The sequence below is a fragment of the Aedes aegypti genome, chromosome 2 (assembly GCF_002204515.2).
Source record: "Aedes aegypti strain LVP_AGWG chromosome 2, AaegL5.0 Primary Assembly, whole genome shotgun sequence".
NCBI lineage: Eukaryota > Metazoa > Arthropoda > Insecta > Diptera > Culicidae > Aedes > Aedes aegypti.
In genome coordinates this window covers 413,392,542-413,415,826 of record NC_035108.1, presented here as the reverse complement: position 1 = coordinate 413,415,826, position 23,285 = coordinate 413,392,542, and the positions used below count along the sequence as shown (strand labels likewise).

Genomic DNA, 23,285 nt, shown 5'->3' with positions numbered 1-23,285 from the left:
CATTTTCCCATTAAGATTTTGGTTGGGTATGCCGGTGAACCACGTTGTCATTTATTTTGGATTTTCACAACCATCTCCTCTCCCCTTCGTGATCTTTTGTCCGTATAAACGTTTTGAAATTCGTATGGGACGTGGTCTTTGACCAAACATGCCCCCCATAGATGACCAAGTGGTTTATGGACGGCCCCTTAGATGGTTTGCCTGAGACAAGGGAAGCAGAACTCAATTCCGATTTTATTCGCTTGAGATCCATAATCATGATATTGATAAAATAATATTTTGGCTGAATTGACCACTGTGTTCGGAATTCGAAGCTTCTTGGAATTCGAATCAATTGAGAGGGTACATTTTTTAACGAGAAAAAATCTAAATAATCAAATTGATTTTTTCCACTCCTTAAATCGTATAAAAAAGATCATTCCCCAGAATCCTATTCTGTGGGATGGTTTTCTGGGGAATGTCCCATTCTGAGGAATGGATTTCTGGGAAATGTCCCATTCTGGGGAACGTCATTCTGGGGAATGTCGTTCTGGGGTTTGACTCTCTTTTTTTTTCCTATCTTTATTAACGAGATTTTTAGCCCTGGGCTAGTTCATCTTCCCTTCCGAAGGAAGTCGTCACTGAAAAATTTTTAGTGACTATCTCGGGGGTGGGATTCGATCCCAGGGCCTCGACGTGAGAGGTGTGTGTTCTAACCACTATACCAGGTCCATCCCCTGACTTTCTGTGAAATGTCCTACAACCGTTCCGTGAAGTGAAACTGCATTGTAAAAGTTAAGGGGTCTATTTTGTTTGTTACTGAATATCACTAAAAATGTCCAATCTCGAAAATCTGTAGAACTGGTAGGAAAATCTTGATAACAATGTATTAAGGTAAATATGGGGTTCTTCTTGTTACTATTCTCAAAACTTCTTCAATCACACTGGTAAAATGTTTGGAAAGTTGGAATGATTCTTTTATTTGGAAATGGTTTTGAAGCCATTGATCCTTTTAGTGGTAATCGTATAAAGTGGTAAAAAATAACATTATTTTGTCATTTCTGAACTCTTTTTTAAAAACTTGGCGGCCAAGTCGGGCACTAAGTGCATTGTGTTATAGAGTGCGCGTTAAATTTTCGCTCCATACTGGAACACTTTTCTTCAGTATTGTTTCAACCATGTCACTGGATGTTGTATGCAAATACGTTGTTTAGTGTTTTTTTACAGGGCAAATTGGCCATTCCCCCTATTAAAACTAAAAGTTTGTTTAAATTATCCTTATATGTTAGGTTATTTACGAAGTTGCTCAGTATAGCTTATAGGATTCGTAAACTGCAAATATATAGCTTATGATCCTGTTGCATAAAAGTATAAAAATCATTTCAAGAGAATTTTACGATGTATTGATAGTTCCCAAATAGGATTAATAACTATGAAAGATTTAGCAGTTAAAATAAGACGGTATGCGTTGGCAGGAGTTCCAAGTTCAATAATATTGATGTATTATCTGATTAAGCTAGGTATGCTGTTCCGCTCAAGAAAAGTAAAAATTTCCGCGGAAGAAATGCTCAAGAAATTTTCTACAGTGTGCTCCATTTGAATTGTCATTTCTTTTCAACTGCATACTGCGATCAAAGTAAAATGCTTTTCTTGAAGTGTATACTTCCCATTAAGGTTGAACATAACCTATGAAATTGAATGAAGCATTGACCATAAAGATTATGTTTTGTCATATCAAAAACGCTTAATTGTGTATATCATTGTTAAATAAAATATTCCCTGTTGATAGTCACTTAGCTTAGTAACTCGTTTTTATATCAAGTTCGATGATTTATTATCACAGTAACTCGTTCTCATATCAAGTAACATCCTAAGGGCTAAGTGATAAGTACAACGCCGGTTGTAGAACAACTGTGCTCGTTTGTTGTTCAATGTAAATTTTAATTAAATATACATGTTTCAAGTCACACCACAAATGCAGGGTTACTTACAACAAGCAACTACAAATGGCATTACATGAGGCAAAATAAATTACTGATTATTGGTTGTAATCATAGATAACTGAAGGTTAATGAATAATGGTTTTCATGTGTTCTTCTTACAAACTTCGAACCTCTGAGAATTCTCCAATGAAGTGTTTTGGTTTCAAATTGTCCAATTCTTCAACAACATTATCAACCATTATCATTGAAAATATATGTCGAACAAAATACCGCAGTGACAACATGTCAAATATTCATCGGAGTGCCGTTATCTAAATCTATTATCCATGTCCGTAACCAGCCGGCTTCTATGAGTTGGACGCGCTCGCAGCGACGAACCTTGATACTGAACTTGGCTTCTTGCTATTATAATATCCAGAACCACGTGTACCGGTACATTGTTTGGCTGACCATCTAAGTGTCGGCATGTTCCGTAACGCTTCAATTGTTTTGCCATATTATCGACGATCCGATGTGCGTTCGCAGAAGTGCTGTGGCAATTATTGTTTTCAGCAAACTGTTAACCATACACGAAGGGAATAATGTCCTAAACGTGATTGTTTTACAAAATTTTGGAGCTTCCGGTTCGGGTGTTTGATCGTACTGGTTCTGATGTTAGCGATACGCTCTTTCGTTGTGGTCATTCGCGGTCAAGGTGACCCACAAGTTAATATTTGCCTATGACAACCCTCCGCAAATAGTTGATGCTTTGTGTTCCATAGTTATGTCAACAAACGGAGAAAGGAGCTGTCGATTCACGTGATGCTTCCATAGGTACCATTTGTTATCAGTTTGGTTCCACTATGGCTACTGCATGGAATGCATCGGTGCAATCAATAAAATACAACCCACAGCAATTGATGTTATCAGTAGTCGCAATTGCACCACGCGCGTATAGCAAATCACAGTTTGGGTTCGATCTACACTATCGCTGGGATCGATAAAGACTGAAATCACTCTAGTTAGGTGTCATAAACTTACTACGGTGTCCACGGATTCAAACACGTTCGTGATAAGCCATATTTATTGCAGGGATAGATTATGATAACCTAGAAAAGTAGTGCTACACTAGTCCACTGCATTTATGCCGCTACGTATTGCAATAGTTATGCTTAATAAATTTGAATTTGGATTTGAAGATTCGGTGACTAGACGATATTTTTAAGTGGTTCAAATTGTTTGTCATTAAATTTTTAATTCATTTTCATTTGAAATTTTCTGATTCGAGCTATCCTACCCCTTTCTCTTCATTTATATTTTGTTTCTTGAGTTATTTCAGATATTCATCGAACTTTTTCAGAAAAACTTAAGATAAATACTGTTAGCTTGACCGCAAAATTAAGAAGAATTGAAAACCCTTAGCTATTTTATAACTTCATTGATATTTTTGCGAGCTAGTGTTATCTATCGATCGATCAAGTGATTCTGAAATCGAAAAAGAGAATGTTGTTCATAGGCTTATTGAATTGGAACGCAAGTTACTACCCGACCACGCGTAGCTAAAATATCTTACGAGTGATTACTTTTATCGAACATTTGATTGATGCTTACTTACTGTGTAATTGTAACCTATTTTTCGATTCTTAACTGATACTCATTTGCGTAACTAGCATTTGTTTTCTGGAGAAAGTTTAAGGTGGCCCAGCGTATTTGGAAATACCACTAAAATTTTGCTAAGATAATAATCTATCACTATCTAATGATTTTAGAGTAAAGAGTGATACATTTTTAAATCTTTCCCAGTGAAAATCAGTTCCAACATAAAAATGATATATGAACGATATGTTCGTAACACTCAGATGAAATAAACAGTTGAATAGGATACAAAAAAATGATAAGACAATCTCATTCATTGAGTTCTCCCGCTACAGCATACTCATTTGAGATCTGCTTCGGATTTGATTTTGGTGCAAAATCGTTTGCTCACGCTCATGCCGTCAAAAATGGTTTAATCATAAAATCTATCTGAAATCTGTAAAAACCTATAGATATTGTTTAAATTCGAAAGGTTTGCTGTATTTCTAGCTGGTACGCAAAGAATAAGTGGTTTGTGTGAAAAAACTGTGGAAATACAAGCCAATGAGTTAAACGTATGATCCAATTCATGCATGATGTTTTAGTTGTTGAGTTGCGTGAGGTACAACTCAAGCGTAAAAAATCTCAAGCTTGAGATTTTAGAATTTGTCATTTTCGTAACGATGAACAAGCGTATCTTAACAAATGAACAGGTCTAATAAGTATACCCGTTGTGTGTTCTTGCTGGAAAAGAATTTCTTACGCGTCATACACATTACTTTTAATTTTCATACAAAATAACTTACCTTGGAGGAAGCGGGGGTCTTAAAAACTGTCAAAATTGGCATACGTAATTAATGGAATTACATTGTTACTGTGAAATACAAAGCCTTTTGTACCTCAAGCTATTGGTACAGATTGTGAAGCAAACGGCTCTACTGTTTTTATAAAGATCTTCCATCGCATGATTTAGAATGATTGCTTTGTCTCGATTTCTTTTAATTTATTCATAACTTTTGAACTATCGCCTATGGAGCGTTGACGTTGAAGAGTGTTGCAAGTTACAACGTTTGACGGTAATTATTGCAGAAACTTCTATACGAGTTCACAAAGAGTTTTTCGTGATAGTCGTCCGCGAAATTTTCAAATAAATTCGAATAGATTTATTCTGTTATTCTCACAGAAGACCCTTGAATGCTTTTTGTGGATTTTATGGCCGTGGGTACTTTTACAAAGATTCCTAGGTGCACTTTAATGCGTTATCAGTGTAAAAGTTTTGATAATAATGTTTTTTTTTTGCGATAGAACATCTGGCAGAATTTTATCTGATTTTATGTCCAAATCCTGGGGTAATTTTTGTACCAGTTTCTCGTGAGTTTCCGAAAGTCTATCTAAGGTAAGCGTGGTGATTGAATCACTGTTAGAGCTCCAACAATTACCAACAGATTTCTTGAAGTATTTCAGAATTCCATATTATTACCAAAAATCGGTAATGACAGAAGGTCTGAAGCTCCACAACTTATGAATTTGACATTAAAAATAAAACAATGTGTTGAACGTGCTCGAGTGTAATTCAATTAGCAGAATTGGACATTTAGGTCAATAGAAGACCTTGGCTTTTAGAGGTCTAAATATCTACCGAGAAAAAAAGTTATGATCTTTCTATTATAATGGAATGTATTCAATTTATTGTCATACAATTGCGCTATCGAGCACTCCTGCGGTATTGTACTTTGGCACGAAATCTTAATAAATAGTCATATTATGCCCATGGAACATTCAAAATTTTCTCGCTCATCCGCATCTAATCCTTCCGTGACTGCTTTAGAATGATGTGGATAATTATATAATTAATCCGCAATACGTTTGACATTTCAGCTAAAGTAGGTTTATTTAACACGCAATCACATTATCCATCAATCTATCGAAGCACACGACATGCATATCATTTTAGTTTTAATGCCAAAAGTTCCAACAGCCCCACGGGCGACCACAAACTCAGCATGAAAAGCACGTGCTTCACCGTTGACGAGGAAATCATTCCGAATTGTTACTTGTTTTGAAGCCAGATGAACGTTTAATTCGCGTAGTAAAAGATATCTATCATAATAGCAGATATATGACTGACTTCTGTTCTGTAAAGTGAATGACGATGACACAAGCCTATCATCATCACCAATTCCGATCGCGTTGTGGCCGAGCGGAAGATGTCGGCTGATGATGTGATAAGCGGAACTGAGTTTTGCGGTGGCTTCGGAAATGTGTCGCTGCTAATAACATAGTTTTACTGAGCGTTCATCGGTCTTAATTATACTAGGCTGTATGGCGTTTCACTATAACTATATTGTGAATTGAGGTGAAAGTTATCGCCAAGTTTCAATTAATAAATATGTCGTTCCTACATTCTATCTTCATCAGTGGGATTTTTAGCCAAGGAGTATTATACAACAGTTACAACTGATGATCAAATTTTACGTTTTAAAAATTGCAACTGGAACCATTCTCAGAAACCGAGACGAAAATAATTTCCTTCACAAATGTATCTACTATTTCCGACAGAAATTCCGAATACTCTTTATGGAACCTCGCTATTATTCATTCCAGGAGTTACAATTTTACTAGTAACTCTCAGTGAACCACATATTGTATAAGACAGTGCGTACGAAATCTCATATTCCCCATCAGAATCACACAATATGCCAAATTAATTGTAATGAATTTCGACACAATTTGTCTATAATTCTCAAGTACGATTAATTTAAAAAATCTATGTCGACAAATAAAACATGTCTTGCATAGTACAACATTAAATAACGTCAAGTTGCATAATCTGAGAGATTATATATCAATACAGAATAGAATCAAATGAAATCGCAGTAAGCAACAATTGCCATTCAAGTTAAGTGTTGGTAGAGTCACACTCAAATCTCAATCATTCGGTCCCGCGACAGCGAATTCCCGTTTGAGATATGCTTCGCAAAACTCACGCATGATATTTTGATGCAAAATCACTTGCTCACGATCATGCCGTCAAAAATGATTCAATCATCAAACTCATAGGATATCTGTCAAAACCCAACCCAACTAACAATTTTCACGCTATTAGCCAAGATTATTTGCTTTCTTTTAGGGAATGTCTGAAAACTCAGTGCTGTGCCAAAAATATGCGTGCCACTCCGAAATTAATTGAGCGTCTCCCGTTCTTTGCGAGTAAACTCGAAGCAAGTAGCAGGAGATAATTTGTTTTTGTGCGAACAAAGGATGTAAATCTTTTTCGTGCCTGCACAAAAATTCACTCTCAGGTTAATAAGTGGTATGCAAAAACTTAATGTTGTGAATCATAATTTATATGGTAAAGTTAGAAACATAAGGTGCTTTCTGCTGTATAACAGTTGAATTCGAGCAGCGAACGCTGCAAAAACTGAAAGCTGTCCAAAATAGATCGATTAGCGTTTAAGCAGCTGTAACGCAAACGTTTTGCAGTTGTATTTCATGAATATTTAGATTTCTGTGATATTTTTGACATCCTTCCAAGCATAATATCGCTGTGATTTTTCCCCCGATTAGACTCAACGATTATCATAGTCCGATTTATTGCGCACAAATCACACAATTTCGCACAGCAAGGTTCGTTTAACTGCATTTAGCCGCATCGTGCTAAGGAGCGTGGGTTCGATTCCCGCCTCAGGCCGAAAACTTTTCGAGAGAAATGTTTTCTGACTGTGCCACTGGGCGTTGCATGCTAGTCCGTTGTCTAGTGTGGTGCTTCCTTCAAAGGGCAAATAGCCCACTGGAAGCATTAACGTGTAGTGTCTTTTAACTGGGTAGGCTAACTGTGCATCTTTCAAAAACCTGAAACTACCTATCGTATACAGACCTTGCTTGTATACATTTGCACTGCAAAATTGTATGCGAGATTCGACTGTTATAATAAGTAATTTTGTGTGAGTCAAAATGGGTGCATACAGCAGAAAGCTGTGAAATAACAACACAGGTTTCTGTTCGATTTTATCACGCCACAATAATTGTTCGAAGTGAATACATTTTACATTGGAAAATAACCCTAAACAACCAACAAACATCTGTTTGTCCCACCTCTTACGTGCTTTTCATTTCATTCGTTCTGTTTTTGCAACATATAGCTGAAATTTTGATGCAATTTATATAACAGAAAATACACTTTCATTGTATCACGCTTCAGTGCACCACGCCAAAAAAAAGTAAATTCGTGATATAAGCGAGGAATTACTGTGTTTGTTTCATATGTTTTCCTACTCTGGATTTCAGGATTTAAACCTTGAATTTGTTAATAAAATCATGGAGTTCATGACAACATTTTTATAATTCCTAATTAATCAATTTATGATAAATTCACAGAGCACTGTTGGACGGTAACAAACATATTTTTTTAAGCTGACAGTGCAAGGTGTCGAATATTTTGCTGAAATATGTTAACAGTCAAAAAATTTGTTGAATATTTTCAGAATTTCTCTAGTGTCAAACATATATGTTCTTCCTCCAGCCTAATGACTGTAAAATATGTGACTGTAGTACACCTTTTAGAGGATCTTGATTTTTCTACCCAGAATACTTAAATTTCTACTATATTTTAAAATCAACAGGAAACCTGAAGTTTCAGTAATTTTCTTTTGTTATTCATCGGCTAGTATTTTAAAGAATTATTTCTTTTGCTTGGTAGAAATGTTAGTTTTGAATGTTATATTCAGATAATTACTTGAAGTTCTCAGATTACTATAATTTGAACCGTATTCTGTATAGTTCAAATACAATGGTATTTTCCCATTGGAATCAAGCAAAATTCCACTCAATTGTCTTTATAATAAATAATACCGGACCTTTATAATAATGTATCTTTATAATAAATCCTTTACTTAATTTGGTCGCTGCGTTCGTACGACCCAATTCAGGATTTGGAAAAATTAACGACCACGAGTCATAATTTCATCCCATTTATCCGCCTGCATCCGTACAACACGCATGACATTTGTCGTTCGTGGAAGATAACGAGCTATGAACGAAAACAAGACAGACACACACCACCCACTGTTTGGCGCCGATCACAGTGTGTCAACACTTGTAACATTCGCTGACCCACTCTCACTTAGATCAATAAGAAACAGAGGCGAATATTTTTTTATTTTCTGTGTCATGTTTGCAACAAAAGGGCTTTTCAATGGTCCAATAGATTATAATTAGGTTGTTAAAGGCTGCATTACCAGAAAAATATATGAAAGTTATTACCAATTTTATGCAAAACATGAATCACCTAAAAGGCTCGATACAATTGCAGTCTGTGAGAGTTGCTGGTCTTGAACGCTCTCGTGCCACGTACCAAACGAGAGAGTGAATGTTTCATTCATAGGGCTCTCCGAATGCGATGTGCCATGGTTCGCGAACTGTTACACTCTCCGAATATGGTTGGATCGGCTTATTCTGATCAAAATCCAAACACTGGCCCAATTTATCTTCTGAGATTTATATGAAGCCATACTGTGAAATTCAAGCACCAAAACATTGTAGTAAATGGGGCTTTTTGAATATTGGCTGTAGAAACTGCTGAATTTGTCGATCTAAACCAGATTTTATTATATTTTGCCGTACAAAAACAAGGAATTTTGCATGGAAAATGCAAGCATGTCAAAAAAGTAAATATAAATTTAATTGTGTAATTTAAACCAAATAATTTTCTACAAGAAAGTTGAAGTCCTATTTGGTATGATGGGGAATGTGTTATAAATCTTTCAGGTGTTCTATACTAATCTGTGTTCTATACTACTTACACAACCTGTAGCTGTACTTTTTGAACATTTCTAAAAGCAGCAACTGATTTAGCAACCGTGGTAGAAGGTTTCATGAATTTTCAGGACTTTCTATTCTATATTTATTAACGAGATCGAGGATGGAGCTCGATCCCAGGTCCTCGATGTAGAAGTTGTGTGTTCAAACCACTACACCAGGTCCATCCCCTCTCAGGAAAATTTATCATCACTATATTGTTCTCTGCAATTTGTTCTTTTAATCCATTTTGCGATTCTACTCAATTACCCCGAATGCCATTACCCCGAATTTCAAAACCCCGTATGACATGACTCCGAATTCCAATATCATGGGGAAATGTCATCAATCTCATCATGTCAGGATAATTGTAAAATCGGAGAAATAGCATTGGATTTCAGGGTAATGGTACATTCGTGGTAATGTAATTCTGGATGATATGATCAACAGTGAATTTGGGAAATCGTGTAATGATTTTAATTCATCATTGGTAGCAGACTCTATTTACCATCATATGTCCCGACACAAGAAAACGTCTGGAAAACTGTGACTTTAACAATTCATATAAAATATTGATCTATTTAAGCCTGATAACAGATGACAATAGACCATAAAAATCAAACATCATTTGTGCAAACATGCGATCTCTGCTACGTCAGAACAAACGTATGTATTCCTACTCACAGTTTGCCATTTTAAAGTATGGCTGGTAGAGGAAACTGAAACTAGCCAGTTGCTACCAGATATGCATGGCTCTGAAACCATAAGGAGGAAATATGTGTCATGGTGTCACATCATAGACTTGTTTTTTGCGTAAATACTTAATGAATGCAAATATAGTTAACAAGCTGATCGAGCTTGCACCATACTCCATCGATATCAGGAGGCTATCTGATACGACCAAAACCGAAGGCACCGAACAGGTTTCTGGTATCAATAATATCGCATGCGAATTGTGTGCATCATCGTTCCGAGTCCGATAAGGACGAGAGTGCCGAATGCTACAAGACCTCTATTGACGACAGTCAAATATTTGCTCTAGATAGGGGACCAACGGAGCCAGGATAGGTTCGATGTTGGTTTGGTCGATCAGTTTGCAAACGGCTTCTCATCACACTACTGGAGCCACGTGCAATGAGATAGGACATCTTAGAATTCCTCCACAGACAGTGCTGTGATATCCGTTTAGTTAGAAATTCAGGAACAGGTTATGTGCATTGAATAATAAAGTAATAAAGCAGCGTAATAGCGAAAATGGTGCGAAATCGCCGTGACGAAGGTGAGCAGGACCAAATTAATATCTTGTAAGGCATTGGATAGAATTTTATGGTGGCTTATAGTAAAATAGTGCCTCTATACAGTTTTCAAATACTTGGCGCACTTACTTGGGTGACAATTATCGAGAATCTGACGTCACGTGAATTGCATTCAATTGCAGTGCTAGCAATTCAGAAATCGGAAACCTAAAAGTGATTGCATTCTTGGCGTAATTGATTCACACGGTGGGAGATGATGCTGTCGTTTTCACATAAAAGGTATTTGAAGCATGTGCAGTAAACGTCGTCCAGAGCAGGAACTGACCGTTTTAGGTTCACACTAATCGATCATTAATCAATTAGTGCGTATGTAGTATTGTTCGCTCGTTGCGGATATGATCGTTTTCCACGAAGTGATTACAATCTGAAGCGATTTTCATACTTTAGGAGAGGGTGTATTGTTATCGGTTGCTGACACTGAATTGATTAGGAAAATGTGCATTTTTCTCCGTTCACTTTGAAAGTCATATACAAGAAATTCGGAAACAACAAAAAGATTAATGTGTACTTCTCTACCTTCAGAGTATTTTGAAAATAGGACAGTTGCAGCTATGTTTAATTAAGTATAGAAATACAAATTTTAGTTGTAAACGTGGACTGAACAATGTCAGGTAATAAGCAGCTTCTCTGGAAAAATCATACAAACATTTGAATATTACAATATGATGTTTTTGAAGTTTTTAAGATCTTAATATGGCCAAAATGGTTCCAAAAACATAAAAGCTCAAATCTCAAGAAACAGGTGCTCCAAATTGCTTCACCTGAGATATTTAAACAGGATTCTTTGAAAACTTTGTAGCGTTTTGACTCATATTCCGAACACTTAAGGCCAACAGTGACTTCAAATGCACCTGGTGGGCTGGGCATATATTAGTTGATATTTCTGAAAATGTAAGTTTCTTCGCAATGTCTTACTGTTAGCTGTTAGGTGTACTGATAAAAATATTTATTTAATCTGGTTTGATATTGTTTTTGACTCTATGACACTACCCCGAACGCCATTACCCCGAAAGCCATTACCCCGAATGGGTCATTACCCCGAACGCCACTACCCCGAATGGGTCACTATCCCGAACGCCATTACACCGAATCCATAACATTTTGAGACTAATTCTAATTAGATGGTGGGGAGAAAATTTTACGATTCCTTATGAATATTAAACACGTTTGCCTTAATAATGAATTTTTCAAATATTAGGAGACAAAAAAGAAGCTAGATTTTCATAAAACAACTTTTACATATTAAGTTTTGTTTGAGTTTCTCTTCTAATTTTAATGGGATTAACACAGCTACAGTGCAATTCTCTAAAGAACAGCCTGTTTAAAAAAAGATGGGTGAATTTATTATGAAAAGGATAAATATAATATGCACAAACTAAGGATGTAGTAGAGTTTCACTCATTTTTTTTAGATGTCAAATACAAGCATTGAGATCTTCTAGAAGATTTTGTTTCATAAACGATGGTAATAGAAGGTCACCCTGATATTATCGCTGCAAGTGTTGTACTATGGAACCAACCTGATAGACAATCCTTACGCGGTGGCATAGAAACGTACATGTTAGAAAAATCGCGGCCTTTGATCACCGTTACAGTAATACTTTCGTTAGTTTGTTGGATCATTCAGCTGAATTTCAATAAGATAACAACAAAAATAGTTGAGTTTGGGAAATTCCTGATAAGAATTAGCAGGATTAAATTCAATGAATGCATCAAAAATTTCCTGATTTGAAAAAAATTAGCTGTTCCATATGGAAAAGTTAGCACCTAGCGTATCCAACGAAAATTTTGAAGAACAGCCTATTTAAGAAAGGAGGGCAAATTTCTGGTGAAATGCATGCAGCTATGACGTGAATAATTACTGTAACAACGTTATGCTATCGCACAACCTGTGTTCATAAGAAAGGAAAATCTTTGTTAGAACAAAATTGGAATATTAACACCACCAAGAAGTCCAAATACGCAGCTGTTCCATCCATATTGAGGGTATGGGTTCGAATTCTTCCCATGATGGAATTATTGCACTGAAAAGTTCATTGACATCCCTGGGCTTAGAGGCACATATACAAGAATGGTAAATTGACAAGGAAAGCGCTCAGTCAATGACAGGCTTGTTTTGTTGCAAGCCTATTCACAAATGTCATAACGCTGAAGGGGGAAGTGGGTGGTTGTCATCGAAATGTTACACCTCATCTTCTTCTTCTTTCTGGCGTTACGTCCCAACTGGGACAAAGCCTGCGCTCAGATTAGTGTTTTTATGAGCACTTCCACAGTTATTAACTGAGAGTTTTCTTTGCCGATTGACCATTTTTGCATGTGTATATCGTGTGGCAGGTACGAAGATACTCTATGCCCTGGGAATCGAGAAAATTTCCGTTACGAAAAGATCCTCGACCAGCAGGATTTGAACCCACGACCCTCAGCATGGTCATGCTGAATAGCTGCGCGTTTACCGCAACGGCTATCTGGGTCCCTTATGTTACACCTCATACAAAATTTGTAGAATTTCCGTACAAAATGGTTACGATGTGTGAATGGGTGTCAAAAATGGCAATTTTTTGCGTTATGAAATTTGTGAATGAACACTTGAATTGCGGAAGTGCCCACTAAGCTGAGAATTTTGCACGCAAAACATGATACTGCATTGTATCTCATACTATTCGGGGTAATGGCTCATTCGGGGTAGTGGCGTTCGGGGTAATGACCCATTCGGGGTAGTGACCCATTCTGGGTAGTGGCGTTCGGGGTAATGGGATGGAGCCATTGTTTTTACGTAAAAGTATGAAACAACATTTTGATTCAAATGCCGAACACTGTGTTCATTCTGTCTCATATTACGAACACCTTTATTCAAATTCCAAACAGCACGAATAAATTGTATTTAATTAAATATTTAATTAAATTCGCACATAAATATATCTGAGCTAGTTTTACTGGTCTTGAACTAGAGAATCATCACTACTCCCGAGGTATAGAATAGACTGGAAGATGATTAAATTGAATTGTAATTGACTGCTTTTCCTGGTAATTTGATGATATATTTCATCGAAACATTTCAACCTCATCGCCATACAAAAACCGAGTGTTCGGAATATGAGTCTGTTCGGAATTTGAGACAAAACGGTAAATTCTTGAAATTGAAACAAGTGTTCTGAAAACAACAACTCTCTACCTAGTCACCCTACCGAAATACTAAGATAATTTATAAAAAGAGCTCTAAATATCTTTAAATTCAAATATTTTCAAAATTTAAAGTTTTGAATGGATACAATGAACCACAAAATTATGTAAATAATTACAATTACAGTGTACATAATTGGAAGTGAATAGGGTACTGAAGTGCAAACAGGAAAAATATTATTAATTTTCAGTAAAAATTGCCTTTTTCATGGTTTTGTTGTTACGTGATTTTCAGGCCGTGCGGTTACGTGCGTAAGTCGTTTAGGCGTAGAACCCCACGAAGCGTGAATTCGCGTGAATCGAAAAATTCATCACTGGGTCACTGGGTGTTTAGTTTTGTCCATTACCTAATGTTAGTGATTGTTCAGTCTGTGCAGCCTTCGACTGAAGACGGTGTAAATTGTCTTTTTTTAAATGAATGCAGACAAAACTTCAGAGGGTTAAAACTACATTATAATTAGTTGCATATTCTAACGGTTTCACCTGTATCCATGAGCGTCGAGATGAGAAAAGATGGAACTTGAATGTCATAAGCCACAATTTTAGGCTCAAATCAAAGGCTTTGAAACTCCATAATGTTCAAGAAAATGATTTTTTTTTATTATTCACACCATTGGTTCAAACGTTAGAAGCAAAGGAGTGTAAGTGACAGAATCCTTTTTTGAAGGAAAACGATTCCTTAATATTTTTTACTGTAACAAATGGTATGGGTTCTGGAGAACAAACTTATTGTATTACTTATACTGTTGGATGGAAAAATCATCTTAAAATACTGTTGGGAAGGCTAAAATTTCCAACAAACAAATTAGAAATTTTCAGTATACTTAACACAAAACCGAGAGAACGACTTGGCGACTTTACGACAAAAAGCGTTATCACGAGTTTCAAGAGTATTTCAAAACCATAGTCAATATCATACAACATATGATTCCAGAATAGGGTAACGGTCGTATTTTGGACCTCCTAAGGAAGTGATTTTAGTTTATTGTCCCAATTAATTAATTGCACAACGTAACCAACTCAAAGAACATGCCAAAATGTAGAGAAAAGCTTCCTCTATGGGTTAAAAATGCCCGTAAAATAATCGTAAGTAAAACACATTGCAGATTTATTTGTTTTGCGTAGTTTTTAGCCCAAGAGGGGATCGATGAAAATAAAGAGAACAGGTCAGATAAGCCTTTATGAAGTAACAGTGTCTATTCAAGATTGATTTTTAATATTTTAGTTCTTCTAAAAGTTCGCTGTTCTATGACACCCTAAAATGAGTAATTTAATGTCTTATTTTCAAATAACTACTTGTCCCAGAGATCTATTTTTAGCTTACGACATATGGAAAAAATTGAACAATTATATTTCAAATATTTACTAAGATATTTCAAATTATGTTTTAACCCATTCTCACTCCTCTATAATCAATATTCAATTCAATAACTACACATCGAAGTCTTCCAAAAAAATTTCGTTACATGAAACAGTCAAACTTATCCTACGTCCGATTGTCCATGTCTCCAATTTATAAACAACGCGTCGATAAAACCAACACCAATAGTAGCACAAGTAGCATCAATGAATATCGAGAGAAGTTGTTCGAATACTTTCTGCGAGTAGATCAACTTGTCTCTCGGAGAGCGGATATCTACGTGCCACACTCAAACAAACATCGAAGAGCAACAGGTTTGATTGATAAAATACATTTGAAAACAAGTATTGGTATCACCAAAACAATAATTCGGGACTACGAAGCTGCTGATGTTTTCTTCGGTTTTCTGTGAGAAAAACAAGGAGAGATATATTTTTTGCTTTTTTTTTACGCACACGGTGCAGTTCCTTACGAGGTTTTCCATAAGTGCGAGTGCTTTGTAAATCTCTTTTTGTTTCGTAGTTGCGAATACACGATCACCTTAATAAAAATTTTCATCTAGAAGCACACAATCCGATTCACCTAAAATTGACTTCCTCAAATTTGACGGTTTATCAATTTATAAAATTTCTAGTGGAGCGTAGAAACAGTGGGCCAGCGATCTCACGGATTTTTTTCGTGATTCCAATTATGGTAATGATAATTTATGAATTTAGAAATAATACACAAATAAGGAATGAGACCTCCCGGAGTATTTTTTTATGATTGCTTCAAATAGTCTGACACAAAATTATTCCAAATTTTAAACAAGCAAAATAAGCGGAAATTCGACTAAACACTAAAATTTTCTTCAATATTGCCAGAAACCTATTTATAAAAAAAAAAAATTATTACTCCTTAGGAATGTTGTACACAATGTTTATAAGTGTTGCTGACATTCAAATAACATTTCTCAAATACATGATTATCATTGAAATAACTCCAGACTTGGAATCTTCTAAGGTTCAAGTAGACTGTATCAGAAATTTCGTTGAAAGTCATCTTGAAATTTCTCAAGGAAGTTTATGATCTTGTTTCCATAATTCAGCCTTCGAGTATATATTCCCTAACGAATTGTTTTATGACCCCATGAAATGTTTTAACAAATTTCTGAATGGAATTCTGTCAAATTCTGCATACCCCCAAAACTCTTGAGAAAAAGGAAGATATTGGGACATTCCCCAGGCATATCTAGAAGAATAGTTATTCTAAGGCGTTTCTAAAAGAATCAAATTGGCTTTATAAAAGGTTTTAAATTTATTTCACTAGGAATTGACAAATTTGTTGGAGAAAGTTCTGAAAGACGTTACGTTACGTTACGATACGTTTTTTTTAAAGAAATCTCTAGTTAAACTCTTGTAGAAATTCTTCCAAGGAGTCCAATTTATTTCACTAGTAATTGACAAATTTGTTGGAGGTAGTTCTGAAAGACATTACGTTACGTTTTTTTAAGAAATCCCTAGTTAAACTCTTGTAGAAATTCTTCCAAGGAGTCTTTATGCTATAATCTCTAACGAATTTCCAGAACTCCTTCCAATCCCATGAAAAATTTTCTTTGGTTAGTCCTGAAGAATAAAAAGCAAAAATCCTGGTATAATCACTCAAAGAAAACTTGAAAAATTTCAACAGAAACCAGTGAAGAACTTTTTGTACAAATTCCTGAAGAATTTCCTAGACATATTACTGCAGGAATTCTGGTGATATATTTGGAGTAATTCTTATGATCTTCAGCCACTCAATTTTGTTTAACTCAATACCAGGCATCGAAAATCCTAGCTACGCTTCTGACACAAAATATTTAGCTGACGAGGGAAATTTGCTCATTATTGTAGTTAAAGTATTGTAGATCCCTTGGGTTAATTGACGACCGTGGGCTATCTGAAGTATAACTAGAGTATTTTCGTACAGTGGGATTCCGTTTTTTAAAAACAAATTCGAAATTTTCAGTTGCCAAAAATTAATTGTTAATTGTTTATTAGTTTAATGTACACTGTTTATATTTGTGGGCCATGTGAAATAAATAATCGCATAAGTGACCTTTATCCAAACAAAAAAAAACATGAAATGTATAACTGTATTCTTAACGTCTTTGTAAGAATAAATAATAACAGGATATTACAAAACTGTATGAGCGTTCATTTAGATAAAAATCAGTTTAAGTTTTAGGCATTAGCGTAAAATTTGAAAACAAAAATCGACAAGTTAAGAATGTCTCCTATAATTTATGTTTCTGACAAAGTAAAGCATTTCATATCAAATAATAAACTGCAGTCAAGAGGGCAAAAAAAACATCTACAACATGCAACTCTTTTTTTTTTCGTAGAATAAGCAAATAAGCATCAAGGAATGAGCTTTAGTTATGTTTTAGAAGATGAGCTCGATATATGTTATAAATCTACGGAAATTTCTAGGACTCTAGGATATTGCTAGAAATAAATAATAACAGGATATTACAAAACTGTATGAGCGTTCATTTAGATAAAAATCAGTTTAAGTTTTAGGCATTAGCGTAAAATTTGAAAACAAAAATCGGCAAGTTAAGAATGTCTCCTATAATTTATGTTTCTGACAAAGTAAAGCATTTCATATCAAATAATAAACTGCAGTCAAGAGGTCAAAAAAAACATCTACAACATGCAACTCTTTTTTTTTCGTAGAATAAGCAAATAAGCATCAAGGAATGAGCTTTAGTTATGTTTTAGAAGATGAGCTCGATATATGTTATAAATCTACGGAAATTTCTAGGACTCTAGGATATTGCTAGGAACCCACAGGTTCCCACTCACTTAGGATTTGACATTTTAAGATTCGACTGCAATTATGCTGAAAATTGTCAAGTCCCCGATGAACATTTTCAAATGTTGATTATTCTCTGGCTACCACAAAAACTCAAAAGAATTCACTGGAAATCTTTAAGAAGTCCCCAAGATTTTGCCAGAAATACTCAAAATACTCCAAGAAAACTACAGTACAACACTAGGAATTCACAGGATGCCCTAGCAGTTCTAAGAGTTTATTAGGAGTCACCAGATTTCGTACAGCATTCTCAATAACCAATTACACAACCATTACAGCGACCACTTGGAATCTCCAGACATCCTCCAGAATACTTTGAAATTTCGGAGATACCTCCTAAAAACTATGATTCCCTTGAGGGTTTTCCAGGAACTTCATAGACTTAGCTAGTAAGAAACATTTTGATAATTTTATGGAACCCGTTTCTTTGATTACAAATTTTGTATAGAATGTAGAATCATCTCCAAAAAAAACATTGTCTTAGAGAATCTCTAACACAATAAATTGCATTGACGCAATTTATTTAAGGCGAAGTAGGCCGTCATTGAAATTTGTACGCGTCGTTGATAATTGTTGCTAATTCATCTAACGAATTCGAATCAAATAAAATCAGTTGGTCTTGCACTGACACCGCTGAAAAAGTATCAGCATACTTTATGCATGTTAGAATGTATAGTGATACTTTTGCAAGCCAATATAAACTATCCATACTGAGTTTTATCACTTTCAAATGTAAGCTGAAAAGTCATCATTGTTGCCAAAACGAATGACGGGCTACTTAGCCTTAATGAAATTCTTTAACGTCAAGATACAAGTTTTGCTTTATATGTATGCATATCTGTAAATTTAAAAAAAAACAGCAAGCTAAAAAAGTGTGATTGAAACTCTGTGTCAGTCATACACTTTTTGTAGCTCTTGTGTCACTGCTTGTGCTTTGTTAAAACGAGCAATTTTCTAATCTAAGAAAAGTGGTTATTATCAAGTATATTACCTGCTGGCAGACTCAAGTGGGCTGGTTACACTTGATGAATGCCTAAATAAGGGGTTGGTCTCTGGTTGAGATACTGGTGGAGTATAATGAACACATGAAACGTTTCGAATGCATGACAAATGACCATTCCGAAGTAAATAAGCGCGTACGTGAGCCTGTAGTTGATAGGATTTGAGATTATCGGTAAGGATGGAGCTCTGGAACGTAGTCGGTATATAGCTGACCTGCTGTTTAATTGACTTAAGCAAAAAACAAGATAATATTTACAAAAAATTACATACTTTAGTGCTATTCAAAAATGTTGTCAAAAATGGATCCATTTTGTTGCCAAAAATGGAGCATGCCAAAAACGGAATCCCACTGTACTTAACACACTTTGTACAAAGGATAAAATCGTCAAATGACCTAGAAAGCTCTGAACATTGAAGTGCTTACAGAACTCTAACCTGAGAAGCAGCTTCTGTTCTAGTTGGGACGTAATTTCAGAAAAAAAAGAGGGAAGAATACATCAATAAATTTAGCATGAATACTGCTTCAAACGATGTGGCCACTCCAGAACACCTGGCACCGATTTCATCAGAGCCTCGTAGGACAACACGTTTCCGTTTTATGACCAAAACATGAGAGCGGCTCATTTCGCATAGAGACGTTAGGCACAATGGACGTTTCGTATAAAGCAGTATTATACAAAAACAGGTGTCATTATAAAGCAGTGGTTTTCAATATTTTTTTCTTTCCGGCTTTACCTCATTTGGCATAATGATCTTTTGGCCTAACGGCCATTCGGCAAATTTGAAGAACACCAAGTACATAATTTGAAGTTGTACCATGTGGTGTGGCCACTCCAGAGGGGATATTTCCGTTTATGACCAAAACATGTCGTGGGATGCGAAGTTTGTTTCCCCGACTGTGCCTGATTCTGGGGCACAGGGGTCAATTTCGTAAATCGACCAGATTCATGTGACTCGTCAGTATTTACAGTCGATCAAAGTAAGCATGCATATTTCAGATGTCACCCGTCGACTCCCATATAAATCCAGTCACATAGAGTGACAACTGTCGAGAAACTCGAGTGACAGAGCCATGTCGAACAAATTTTTTGGTCGACAGTGACTCCAGTCCAGTAGGAGTTGTTGGAAGTGCATGGGTTGTTTCTACAGGTTCCTGTTGAGTTGACATGGTGGTCATTCGGGACTTTCGTTTTTTGTCAAATTCACGAAAGAATATGCAAACTAATTCTATATCAATATATTTGGCAACAATAATTATCAGCGATATGAGTTGATCATGAAATAGTGTGGGAACCTTCTATTTTTTATATATATATATATTTTTTTAATTTAAAAAAGTCAGCCGAAAAACATGAAAAAATCAATTTCTGGGAAAGGATCAACGCGGCTCAACTTTTTTCTAAACTCCTACTTTACTCTAAACCTCGTATAACCTATATTCAATCTCGAGTGAAAATCTATCAAAATCATTAGAAGTTCAGAATAAAAAAAAATGAATAAAAACTGTTGCACTCTGTAATTAAATAATATAAAAATATAAACTATTCGCATTGAATTCTGTTTTCAGAGTTCAAAACTAGCAGCTAGGTAGATTGATCATAATACAACCATTCAGTTTAGCCAAGCATACACACTTTTGCAACGTTCCCTCGACGTGAATGTATATACTGGTTTGCCCCTTCAGAGAGACTACACGGAGCTTGTATCGAACGAACTGAACTGAACGTTCCCCGAGACGTTCCCATTCGTTCTGTGTCGCAGTCTCGGTGGTGTATACCCTCTATCCAAATCCAGCAGGAGAAAACTGCCTCGTAAACAAACGACACCCCCTCGCTGAGCAGTGCAAATAGAAAATAAAACAATGTGGATTATGTGATTCACATTGCTGTACGCGGAAAGAATCCTTTTGTTTGCATGGATTAAGTCTCCTGTAGGCCACGCTGGCTGGAAATCCATTCACCTCATTTTTTGACTTGAGTTTTTTCTCTCTGTGCGACTAGTTTATTGTTGTAAGTGAGCTTAGAGACGACACGTCGTGAAACCGTGAATTCTACTTCAGTGAGGACCAGTACATCTAGCTACATGTAGTATTTCCTAAAAGTAAATTCAAACTTGTTTTTCAGATAGATTTCAAATTATGGTTGAAATTCAATAAGTCACAAAAACTAAAGAAAATTCATTCTTTGTTCTTACATTCGGCTACAGTCGTGTCGAATGATAATGACGAGAAATGAATAGGAATCAAGAAGAGCGAGAGTCTTCGCAAACCATATGGTATGAATGTAAAAAACAGACCAGTGATACAGTGAACCTATAAAACGTAGACAAACCGTTTCGTTGCACTGTAATAATGCATTATGCTGGTGGCCTTGCAATCATTCTGCTGGCTTATCGTTCACTCGTGTCTACTGAATAGGGTGCAAAGGAATCGCGCGTCGAGAAATACAGCAAAACGCCTTTGAGACTTTCAACGAAACTATGTTCAACTGTTGCGGTAGACGCTATGACTACCGTCCCATCGATCTTGCGTTCCAACGTAATTAACATATTTTTAGCATATTGATCCCAAATTAGAGGGGAAATCCTCTCATAAATTATATTTACCATCCAAAAATGCTAATTCAATCTTATCCGTCTTATCTTTCTAGCGAGTGGCTTCGGCGTTCGCCATGTGCAAACCCTGCTGCTGTTCTTCGGCCTCACTGTTGCCTATGCCCTTCGGGTGAACCTCTCGGTGGCCATCGTGGCCATGGTCGACAAAAGTTCGAAAAGCGATTTCGACCACTTCGACTGGAACGAGCAAACCAAATCTGTGATTCTCAGTAGCTTCTTCTGGGGTTACGTCGTGACGCAGATTCCGGCCGGGCAGCTGGCCCAACGAGTCGGTGCTAAGGTTCTGTTGCTTTTTTCGCTGGGAATCTGTTCGACGCTGGCCGTCCTGACGCCGCTGTTTGCCCACCTCGGAGATGATAAGGTAAGAAAGGGCACGGTGCTTCCAAGAACGTTAATATCAGAAAAAATCTCCATGAAATTTGTGCTCACTCAGTGTCGTACCCTGCGTCTGGCCAGGTGCCCTCCACTCCCTCCAAGGCCATAAGCCTTCAGGGGGCGCCCAAATGCGTGTCGCACTTGTTCAAATTTGAGAAGATAGATATTTATGAAGGACGTCTCTTGAGCGACAGTGCCGAGAAATAAATTGTTGGTATAAACATGATAAGATGAAACAATTTTTGAATATATTAAAAAAATGGAAGGATCCCAAAAACTATTGAAGTATACGTAATTTGTAAATTACTGAGAGAATTTATTCTCAAAAACAGTTCTCCATTGCAATGATTTGTCAAGCAGTTTACACACGGTGCTATTGGTAGAATATGTTTTAGAAAATCATTATCTAGAAAGCAATCACCAAACGAATGTTCAGACTCTGACAACTCGAAGTTAGACAGAAAAATAACGCAGAACTATTGGCTTGAATCCAAAAAAAAAAATAAAAACGGGACAAAACTACCACAGAATGTATTGGACAGAATTTTTAATTGATTCTTAACCTAAAAGCATGGGTTTCAAAACGAATTTTAAACAGTATTCTTTGGCATTACTAGATGGTATTACTAAATGTTTATCTCAATCATAACAGAAACCCAAACAGGATTCTCAGAGAATTGCGTAACATTGAAATGGGACTGTGGATCATGTGGTGAAATGCTGGCATCTTATGCTGGAACGAATGATTCGATGTGTAGGGGATGACTCACTGAGTGTTTGTAGGCTTCCTATAGATTTCGAAGTTGTAAGATGAATTTTCTTCCCTGGTGAAGAAAGTTTTCCATCCCTCTCCTCCTCGTGGGTGAACTTTGTAGGCTTCCTTGTGTATGCTGTTGATTGTATCCAAAATTCTAGCTAGATCGTTCCGCTTGATAACGCTGAAAATGTCGTCGACGTATCTCCACCATTTATCCGGTAATACTCCTTTCTTTAAATTTTCCTCAAAATTCACCATGAATAGTTCGGACAAAAACGGGGAGAGAGGGTTTCCCATAGGGGCTCCTTTCGTCTGCTTGTAGATATTTCCTCGAAATTGAAAGTAGTTCTCGTCCATGCACAATCTTGCCATCCTCATGTATGTATGCCCTGACATTTCCTTTCCATGCTGCATCCGTACTTTGGGTAATAACCAGTGCTTAAAAAGATTTAGGTAATCCTTAACTGGAACGCTGGGACAAAGAGCCGCTACGTCGAAAGAAACCATCATCTCGTCATCCTCGATGTGTCCTGTCTCTAATAGTTTCTGGGGAAACTCCTGGATGTTTTTTACTGA

The 23,285-nt window shown here is 36.3% G+C and overlaps 1 protein-coding gene across 6 annotated transcripts in view; it reads left to right on the top strand.

The window, feature by feature from the left end:
* The window catches only part of LOC5569083 (putative inorganic phosphate cotransporter), a 37,778-nt gene that overhangs the window by 9,615 nt on the left and 4,878 nt on the right, over positions 1 to 23,285 (top strand). Inside the window, exons 1-3 of one of the 6 annotated variants that reach the window (XM_021847360.1) lie at positions 20,706 to 21,022; positions 21,092 to 21,500; positions 21,613 to 21,938. In XM_021847360.1, the coding sequence (XP_021703052.1) occupies positions 21,443 to 21,500; positions 21,613 to 21,938 (384 nt within the window). In that variant the 5' untranslated portion in view covers positions 20,706 to 21,022; positions 21,092 to 21,442. Of the gene's footprint in view, positions 1 to 10,362; positions 10,552 to 20,705; positions 21,501 to 21,612; positions 21,939 to 23,285 lie in introns of those variants that run through there. The other 5 variants (XM_021847358.1, XM_021847359.1, XM_021847361.1 and 2 more) reach the window with 5 other exon arrangements.